We start from the raw sequence: 11,468 nt of genomic DNA, 5'->3' as shown, positions 1-11,468 counted from the left end.
ATATTATATTATTATTATTATATTATTATATTATTATTTTATTATATAAATTAGTATTAATATTTAATTATATAAAATTTTTAGTAATTGAAAATTAATTATATATATAAATAATTATATTATATATATTTAGAAAAGAAACTTTATATAAAAAAAAGAAAAATCATCAAAGAGGAAGAAGAAATCATATCATCCATTCTAGGATAAGGGAAATGATATGAAGTTATAATAGTAGTTTATAATAGTATAGAGTTTAGTTATGTCTATGTAGTGTGGTGACATTGTTAAATAATACATATATTAATTATGATTAGAGGAGAATAAGAGAGATAAACTAATGTATTTTCTAACTATGAGTAGTATGTGTATCTATATATATATATATATATATATATATATATATATATATATATATATATATATATATATATATATATATATATATATAATTTTTTTTGTAATTATATAAAAAAATTAAAAAAATATTTTATGTTTTTTTTTTTTTTTTTTTTTTTTTTTTTCTTAATCTTGCCTATTATATTTCTAATATATAAAAATATAAAAAAAAATAAATAAATAAATAAATAGCATGCTACATAGGGCCACCTACCTGTACAATTTGGTAGATTTCTGAGTCTATCAAGCTACTTAGCATCAGATTATGATAAAATCACTAATAACTAAACTATAGGGTTAAAGAAAAATATATATCTTTGGTACTACTTTCAAATTTGATATATATTTTTTTGTCTAGCTCAACCCTTGAGAAATGAGAAAGAATGATAGGATTTTTTTTTTAAATAATAAGCTAAAATTGTTTCTCAAATCTCAATCTAGTAGGTCTACAATAAATCTAGGTTTTAATTGCATGTTTTATATGCCACTACTCTTAAAAATTTAAAACATATTATTAATAAAAATAACCAGAAGCACCTACTAATATGTATAATTAAATCTGTAATATAAAGTTTTTAACAAAATTTTAATACTAATTTATAACACTATTATGCATATTTGTATATATTATTTTATGTGTTATTTTAATATTTAAATATGTTATCTTAATATTATTTATTACTTTAATATAATATATAAAATAATAATCAATATATTATAATAATAGATTAAATAATAATCAATATATTATATAATAAAAATAATTGTTAAAATGATAAATTTCCATAAATTCAAGCTCAAATCTCTTTATTTCTTGTACTTGTAAAATTAAAGAAAGACCCGTCGATCAAAATATTCCTATCATCAGCTCCTTTGTTTGAGGGTTAGAAGTAAATGTCAAATGATTAGCTGATTTTAAAATGCTAGTGAGAGAGAATAGCAGAGGAGAGGTACTGAGGGAGACAGAGAGAGACCCATATATCAGAGGATGGGTCCATGAAAGCTCCCTTTGTGTAAATTACACAATGTATTGTACAACTCTCTCTCTCTCTCTCTCTCTCTCTGCGCAACCCATCACCACCCCATGTCTTCTTATAACTTGTCACTTTTGAATCACTCTTCTTAGTCAGACCCTAATCCATTCCCTCCCCTTAAATCTTGAGAAACTATTTCCCATAATTTATTTATTGAATGAATGAATAATCGATCGATCGATCGATCGATCTTGCACGCGACTAATTGACATGGCATTCCCTCCTCATCATCATGGTTTCATCTTCCATTCTCAAGAAGACAATGGCCACCTTCCCTCTCCTTCCTCTCTCAACTCCCTCCCCTCTTCGTGTCCTCCTCAGCTCTTCCCAGGTATCTCTCTCTCTCTCTTTCTCTCTCTCTCTCTCTCTCTCTCTCTCTCTCTATATATATATATATATACTTTGATACTTGTTGGGTATTATTTGTGCAGATGAATATGAGAAATTAGTTTTTGTTTGCAGGTGCTGGGGGACATTTCATGATGAGGAGATCGATGTCCTTTTCTGGGCTGGAAAAGTGTGAAGAAGTGCATGGAGATGATGACTTGTCTGATGATGGATCACAAATAGGAGAGAAGAAGAAGAGGCTCAACTTGGAGCAGGTTAAGGCACTTGAGAAAAGCTTTGAGATGGGGAAAAAGCTTGAGCCTGAGAGGAAAATGCAGTTGGCCAAGGCTTTAGGACTCCGTCCAAGGCAGATAGCTGTATGGTTTCAGAACAGGAGGGCTAGGTGGAAGACTAAACAGTTGGAGAAAGACTATGAAGTCTTGAAGAAACAGTTTGATTCACTTAAAGCTGACAATGATGCCCTTCATGCCCAGAATAAGAAACTTCATGCAGAGGTAATTATGTCTTTCTATTCCATTACTCAACTTAATTTTCTGTCTCCATTAATCACATTTGCTTTGAGTTTAGTACTTGATTTGTAGTAAGGAAAAGGAAAATTGAAAATTTTTTATCTGGGCACAATTAATTTTTAAAAAATTTTCTTAAATTAAAATGAGATTAATTTTACCCTCTTGATCTTGACTTGCTGATTTGCAACATAATTTGGAACTGCATATAAACTGAAACTTGAAAAAACAACTTTTTTTTTTTCCTCTCTTTTCATAAATCTCTTATAAGTTCCTGTTTTATTAATTAATTCATTATCTCACTAAGAAATTCCATATATAAGCTTATTAGTTTTTAATCCAATATTAGTTACGGAGCTTCAGAAATCAAAGTTAATTAAGTTCTGGTAATTAATCTCAAGTTGACATATATATATATATATATATATATATATATATATATATATATATATATATATATATATATATATATATATATATATATATAGCTGAAATATCTTTAATTTTCTTTCTCATGATCTTCATAAATTCCTCACTGTTTGATTCCAATAATCCTACAGTTAATGTCTCTAAGAAGTACAGAGTCAAACTGTATTGAAGTTAACCCCAAGAAAGAAACAGATAAGGGTTGTTGGAGCAATGCAAGTGAGAACAGTCGTGATGCTAATTTAGATATCTCAAGAACTCCAGTAGCAACCAGCCCAATCTCTAATTCCCAACTAAGCACTAAGCAGTTCTTCTCCACATCCATCAGGCCTACAAGTATGACTCAACTGCTCCAAATCTCATCATCAAGACCAGACCTTGGCCTGAAAGTTGATCAATTGGTTCAAGAAGAAAATTTCTGCAACATGTTCAATGGCATGGAAGAGCAGCAAGGATTTTGGTCATGGCAAGAGCAGCATGCACCATTTTCACTGAACCAAACCCAATTCTCCAATAATTAACACCCATCAATTATGGTTTAGCTATGCTTAAGTGAGATTAATTAATTAAGAAGAAATTTAATTAGGATTTTTTTCCCCTACCAATTTCAGTTCTTTCTGTTCCTTTTTTGGGTTAAGTGTAGAGAATGGTGTATAAAGAAGAGAAGCGAACAAATTTGATTATCATCACAATGGCCCCAAAGTCAGTGAGGGGGAATTTGGTAGGTCTGAATGAATGGAACAATTTCATCCCCATACTTTGATATATATTTTGCTAGGTTGGTTGAATCTCAGAGAGAGAGAGAGAGAGAGAGAGAGAACATTTCTTATAGTTGAGGTACATGTGCCTGAGTGGGTTTCCAGCTCTGGCAAGTAGCTTGCATGGGCCATCAATAAGAAAAAAAAAAGGATTCTTACTTTGCAAATTTCTTTTCTTAAACTTTTTAATTGCATGTTGGTGATTTGGAATCATGTTTTTAAAGCACATAAAAGTTTCATGAAATTGCTTTGAGAAAGTTCTCGTAAGAAAGAAAGTTCTAGCAATGAAAATTATATATATATATATATATATATAATCTAAACTATCTTTACATATGAAATTTTGGAATATAAATTAAAATACTATCAACCACATGTTATGATAAATCGGATTTGATATTTTGTTCTTAATTTTAAAATATTCTAAAATGCTAAGCCTTAGCCAATTTAATTGTCTGCTTTCATTGGAACTTAATATAACTAGGGGTAGATTATATAATATATAAATATTTTAAAGAAATTACTATTTAATCGATAGGTATTATCTTTATTCATAAACCAATTTCTCTATTGTTGAAAAAAAAGTTATTTTGTACATATGAGTTGATTTTGTTTCATATTTTACCATTAAGTACATGGAAAAGACGTTATTAAATTTGTAATCATATTAAATTTATCAAATTTATTTTTTCTTTAATCCTATCTCTTTTGCCTCACGTCTCTTCTCAGTCTTTCCCTTCATTTTTAATAGATTTTTTTTTTACCTAAACTCAGTTTATTATAGACCCAAACCATAAATGTATGATGACACCCACTTACTAAATACATAAATCAAACATATTTATATATTGAGTTCATAGTAAACTGTGTTTAAATAAGAATTTACTCACTCTATTTTTTTCTTTTCTAAAATATTAAGAAATTAACAAAATATCCGTATTATGTACAACAATAATATATAATATTTATTTTTAATTTAATATATTAATTATAATTTAAATTTTATTTCTTACTTTATTTGACTTTCCAAATAATGATAAATTATTATAATAATTACTATTAAATTAATTTTTATTCAAACCTTTTTTCTTAATTAATTTAATTTAAATAAATTTTCACTTACATTTTTTAATTAATTTTTGGTGTATTTAATAAAAAATAATTTATTTAATTTTTTTCCTATATATAAATTAATGATAGTTTCTATTATTACTTTATTTAAAATAAAGTAAAATTACTTTATTCACAAAATAATTTAAATTTTATTGATTCATCTGGTCAAATCATTTAGGTTACACCGGTCAATCTTAATATGATATTTTAGAATTATTAATCAATTTTCTCCAAAAAATTTCTTTTTATTTTAATTATTGAAAAGTGATTTTTTGAGATTTTTAAAATATTGCTTTTCATAAGTCTTTTTAGAAATATTGTTTCTTTAGAGAATTTCAAAAAAGTGCTTCTTTGAATTTTTCTGGGAAAATTTTCTTTAAAAAATTAAAATAGTTGGGAAAAAAATTAAACAAATTTTCTTTGAATAAAATTTTTTTTTCTCAAAAAATTTATTTTTTGTTAATAATTGAAATTATTTTATGGGAAAAGTGCAATAGTATAATATAATTTATTGATGAAATACATAATTTTTATGTATTATACATAATTAATAAGCAATTATTAATCTTCTACATAATTATAATTATGATAACTAATGATAATTAATATTAGAATTTTAATTAGACCATAAATTAATTATGATTGAAAAAATATCAATATAATAATATTTTAAAAAATATAATTTTATTGCTTAGTAAATCAAGTTTTTTTTTTAGGGGCATTATATGACAGTTTTAAAGAATAAATCTCTCCTTAAAAAGCGCTATATGGTAATTTCAGAGAAAAACTTTATTTACTATATAGATACAATAAATAGATTCATAAATTAGACTCGCAAAATTCACAGCACAATATCAAAATAAAAAATCAATCCAAACCCATTATTTTATTTTTATTTTTTTTATATTTGCAAGATTAAGAAAATTGGAAGTCAAAGAAAGTCAGTGTTACACAACACTTCCATCAAATTCTGTATAATCCGCATAAACGTAATTATTCAACCACAAAATTCAAAAGATACATAAGATCAAAAGCGTATTATAAGCAAATCGCATGCAAGAAAAATAAATATTTTTTGGAGGGAGAGAGATTGGCCTTAGCCTCGAGGGAGAGGATCTTGCAAATTTGCTGCATGGATAGGAGAGTTGGGTGTATTAGAATAAGAGGGGAAAGAGTAAATATCATACACGATTATTTAATTTAATTTTATAAGTATTTTTATAAAAATTATTAAATTTAATTTTTTTTTTATAAAATTCACTTTAATTTGATTTTTTAAAAATCATTGTAAATAAAAATTAAAAATTTTCAGATTAATTTATTAATTTGTAAATTATTTTATAAATAAAATTATTTTATTTTATTAGTTTTTTAATAATATTTTAATGCATGCTTTTATATATAATCATTTTTTTATTAAAAAATTAATAAAATAAAATAAAATAATTTTAATGTAAAATAGTTAATAGGTTAATGGATTAATATGGAAATCTTTAATTTTTAGTTACAGTAAATTTTATAAAATAAAATTAAAGTCTAGTGAGTTTTAAAAAAAATATAATTTTATAATTATTATAAAAATATTTATAAAATTGAGTAATTAAGCACCATAAAGAGAAAAAAAAGTTATATTTAAAAGGGAAGAGAATAAGATAACGAGAATAACATTTTAAGGCTATCTTCAAACTTTTTTTTACAACAAAATCAAATCATTCATATATATATAAAATTATTAACTCATAAATATTTATTTATTGAAGCAAAATCTAAGCTATTGGGTCATAGTACTTTGAAAAAGAAAAAGGGTTTCTAATGAGCACACATTCCAAGAGGAAAGAAGGCAAGTAGATTTGGAGGAGAAAAGAACAAATAGGATGGGTTAGGAAATGGTCATTTGCTTTGATATTTGAAGGGGACGTTTGTATATTTTTATCTGACAAGTGAAAGCATCTAACTGTGTCATATCCATGTGATCTTCTGCCACCACTTTCGTCTCTTTCAGCAAAGCCATTAGCGGCATTCTTGCTTAGAGTCGGCTGATTATCGACTCGACAATATATGAAATTTGTTAAATTTATAATAAAAAATTCTAATTAATTTGAAAGATTTTTTTTTATTTGAATAAGAGAAATATATTTTTAATAAGATGAAATAATACTTTTTTACATGAAATAAAAGTTTTATTTTTAATATTATTCTTAAATTGAGTGCGATTCTTAATTAAAATAGAATTAAAAGATTAATACTATAAATAAAAGTATTATAAAAAATAATTTAACTTTACCCGTAGAGAAAAACTTTACTTATGGAGAGTGGCTTAAATAGAGTGGGGTTGTCTCCTATTATAGAAAGGAGTTTTATCGATTGCTGAGAATTTAACTTGGTTAATTGATGTGGGGTTATTGCTCATTGCAATCTTATAAAGGAAAAAAGGCTTTGGCTTAAGATGGAAAAAAAACAAAATTCAAGAGGAAGTAATTCTTATCCATTGACGAGAGAATTCTTATGGTGTAATAGTTAAAGTAGTAAATATATTAGGTTATATTTAGAGGAGATTGAGATGATCAACTAATGTATTTACTATATAGTATATATTATCTTGGGTGTAATTAAGTTGAAGGGTGGTATAATTTGAACTTTATCATTTTATTGATAGTGTAAGATAACATGCCCGTAGATGTAGCTTATATAGAGAAGGTGAATCACATAAATATTTTTATAATTTATACGCTCTTACAATACTCAAAAAATTCATATATTTAATACATATATCTCACTATATATTTTATTTTTAATCTATAATAAATCATATCTAGTGGATGCAATCTCTACCCGCTTTCTCTCCCCTACTTTCTTTCTCTATCTTAAAATAAAAAAAAATATATTATGTCATTACTTTATTTAAAATAACACAATATTATATTATATTATTTTATTTTAAAATTATTTATCTTTTGTAAAATAATTACTTCAAAACATTAAATTAATAATAAAATACATAATGCATAAAAAAAATAAATGATTATAGTTTTTATAAAATAATATATAGAAGTTGTTTGGTAGGAAAATATTTTTTAATTTAGTAAGTTAATAATAAAGTATCATTCATTAATATTAACTTAAAATAATAATTATTATATTTTTATATTTATATATGTTTATTTCTCAATGAAGTGGTTTAATAATTCTAACATCTACCATAGCTAACTATCAAGCCATGCATTCACGTTGTATCTTAGGATGACAATAGATGTGCAAAGTTCCTTCGCATATATTGACTTGAAATCAAATAAAATCAGATTAGTTAATTTATTTCAAAATTAAAATTTTATTACAATCAGTTAAACTTGTGCTATTAAAATTAGATTTACATCAAATTGAAATCAAATTAAAATTAATTAATTTATTTTGAATTTAAATTGAATTTCTTAAAAAAATTGAAAAATTTAAATAATTAAATTTATTAAAATTGAAAGAAATCGAATAGAAATCGAGATGGAACCATATTAAAGTGATTCTAGATGAAATCACAATCTAAATAATTAAATTCTTGTCAAATTCTACATTCTAAATAAGAGGAGAATGATTTTCTATTTTTTTATAAATTTATCATCAAGTTTAAATACTTCTCTCCTTGATTCTATTTTTTTTTATATTTTTTTTTAAATCTCCGCCATTTCTTCTTGATGTATTAGCCTTTGATTCTGTTAGTGTTTAATGAAGTATCTTATTATTTTTTTTTTAAAAAAATCTAAATTAATATCATGAATCTATTTAAGAAATATAAATTTTTTTAATAAAATATAAAATAAACACAAAAATAGAAAAGTATAAAATGAGGAGGGGGGTGAGGCGATTACTAATTGCCATCTAAAAAAGCATAAAAGTAAAAAAAGAAAAATAGAAGAAGATGGAGTTGATATAATCACTATCATTGTGAATAATAATAATAATAATAATAATAATAATAATAATCCTGTTACATTATTTTGGAAGTAACTACAACAAATCTAAATTTTAACATGTTTTAAAAATTTAAAATATGCTGTTAATTAAAATGATCAATAAACGCATAATGATATTTATAAATTTCATAACGTAAAATTTTTAATAAAATTTTATATTAATTTATGGTATTATTATATATGATATTATATATATTATTTATTATTATTGTAATGCTATTTATTACTTTAATATTATATAAAAAATAATATTAAAAAGTGTTATTAAAAAATGATGATAATAATATTTCATTTCTTATAAAAAATATATAGTATGAAATATTAAAAGAAACAATTGATTCCCAAGATCCAAAATAACCGGAATTCTTGGCATGTCTCTGATTGTGGTTAACATGGCATTGCGGGACAAGATACGGTTATCATCAACAACATCTACATTTTTTTTTAATATCTAACATATTATTGCGTGCCAAATGATTTTAAAATTGGTCAACCCTTATAGTTTTTTTTTTTTTTTTTTAAAAAAAAACTAATCACTTAATAATTAGTTACTAAATAGTAAATTTAAAAGAGAATTATATATTTGAAATGGTTATCTACTAACACCATAATCATCTCAAAATTATCTTTTAATATATATATATATATATATATATATATATATATATATATATATATATATATATATATATATATATATATATATATATCTTTGCCATTTTTGTTTTAAAATAAAAAATTTAGAGAATTCATTAAAGAATAACATAACCATTTAATAAGAGAAAAAAAATAAATACAAATAATTAAATTTTTTTAGTTAGAAATAATTTAAATAAAAAAGCATAATTTTCTGGATAGTAGTAGGTCATTTTTTATTTTGGACAACTAAAGAAGCTTTTTACAACATTGACCTTTTAGAAACTTGCTATCTCTTAACCTCCAGAAGAGTTTAAAATACTACACATCAATGAAAGAATAGACTACACTATCAAGTTCTATTTATTGAAGATCATTACCCATACTTCAAAATCTAAAGTCTCCAATCAAAAGGGGTAAAATCCATGCTATATTTTGAACTTTAAAGAGCTCATTAAGTATTGCGAAAAATAAACAAAAACCTATTAATGAGGGAAAAAAAATAGAACCCTAGTAATGGAAGAGCAAGACCTCAATATTAAGGAGAAACCTCAGATCTGTTCATAATAAACACATGTATGAAGAGATAAATCTAAATATGTTTCAAACAGGCAAAGATATGGGAGTTTATTAGGAAAAAAAAATGTAAAAGAACTAATCAAAGGGTAGTAGTCACCAATGAGAATTCACTAGTGGTTGCTCATTGAGAAGATATACATGAGAAAAGGAAAAAAAGGAAAAGAGAAATGATAAGGAAGATGAGAGAGGATAAGGGATTTCTAAAAAGAAGACAAAGCCTCTCTCTCTCTCTCTCTCTCTACATATGCCTTTGTCAATCCTTGAACCTTGACATTTTAACAATTTTTGTATATACTTGAAACTAATAAGATTTCAAGGATTAATAGTTAAAAATTTCTTTCAATAAATGACAAAAAAAGAAGAAGCAAAATTAACTCTTTCTCGGTGAATTTATTTATTAAATTCTATTATGATTATTAAAAAAAATCATTTCATTAAAATAATAGAGAATTCAAATATATTTGTTAGTGTCATAATTTAATTTTAAATAATTTTAGCCTAAACCTAGTATAGTTATTTTTTGTTTTCTCACTTAAATCTATTTTATCAATTAAATTAGATAGCCTAAATTAATTAAAAATAAATGCTATAGATAATTGTGTTAGTTATTTTGCAGTGGGGAGTTATAGAGTAGCAGAGTGGAACAAGATGTGGAGTAACTGTTATGAATGTGTAAGAGTGAGAATGTGGAGATCTAGAGTGTTCTTAAGGAGCTTATAAAAAGAAATGAGCTGCAAATGAGGACACCAAAAACTCTGCCAATTAAACAATTAACCAACATAGCAAGTCGACTCAAAAACAATTTCCCTTTCAATTTTCAGTCCTTATTTATTTCAATTTCAATCATTTTCCTTTTGATTCCTAGTATAGTAATTTTAATTTCAAGTCCTATATTCCTATTTCCAGTACTTGTTACAAAAACAAAGAAAGTTACATTTGCATTCTAGTACATAGAAGCATTATTAATTTCTTGCAATTTTATTTTAATTTCACTAAGTGCGTAATGGCAAAATTGTGTCTAGTCTAGCCAATGTCTCATTATTTATTTTTTAGAAGTTAGTCTTTAGCACACCTTGGATTAACATACCCAAACCTACCCAGTGTCTAGTAGGCCGCAAATTCAATTTGTTGTCCAACCGATTGTTTTTCAATCAAACAATGTTTTGGCATTCCGAATGAGACGAAATTCTGTTTCACTCACTACAATAAGATAATTTCCTATTTTGTTATTGTTTTGTAGTTTTTGGCTAGGCTCTTTAATGCCTCCAAAGATGAGAAATGTTTTAGGGAAAGACATGTCTCAGGATAAGAAAGGAGGTCCTACAACAGTAAGTCTCAGTACCATAATCCCCTAGATGGTGGAGCATTTTGAATAAGGATTAATTCCTCAAGGAAATGAAGAGATTCATAATCCTAACCTAACTCAAATGGAGGCTATTCTTACCTTGGTTGCTGACTTGAACCAATAACAAGGTGAGATGGTTCATGTTCCTATTTACAATACTGATGTGTCTTCCATCATTGATACTTTGGAGAAAAGACTTGAGAAGCAGATGGATAAAACTAATAATATCTTGGACAAACTTAATTCAATTATGCTAGTGATGGTGGAAAAATTTAATATTTTAATTCCCACATCCCTTATGGCTAATCCCCAAGCCTAAAGAGTTTGACTTCACTTCTAGGAGTGTCAAAGAAATCAGGGGG

The 11,468-nt window shown here is 25.1% G+C and overlaps 1 protein-coding gene across 1 annotated transcript; it reads left to right on the top strand.

Moving 5' to 3' along the window:
* The first annotated feature begins 1,454 nt into the window (after nucleotides 1–1,454).
* On the top strand, nucleotides 1,455–3,465 carry LOC110646041 (homeobox-leucine zipper protein HAT7). The gene is made up of 3 exons (XM_021799345.2): nucleotides 1,455–1,761; nucleotides 1,893–2,272; nucleotides 2,845–3,465. The coding sequence occupies exons 1-3, from the start codon at nucleotides 1,641–1,643 to the stop codon at nucleotides 3,229–3,231; spliced, it is 888 nt and encodes a 295-aa protein (XP_021655037.2). The 5' UTR covers nucleotides 1,455–1,640; the 3' UTR covers nucleotides 3,232–3,465.
* Nucleotides 3,466–11,468: the final 8,003 nt, after the last annotated feature.

The sequence above is a fragment of the Hevea brasiliensis genome, chromosome 18 (assembly GCF_030052815.1).
Source record: "Hevea brasiliensis isolate MT/VB/25A 57/8 chromosome 18, ASM3005281v1, whole genome shotgun sequence".
Lineage (NCBI taxonomy): Eukaryota > Viridiplantae > Streptophyta > Magnoliopsida > Malpighiales > Euphorbiaceae > Hevea > Hevea brasiliensis.
This window is presented reverse-complemented; position numbering and strand designations above follow the sequence as displayed.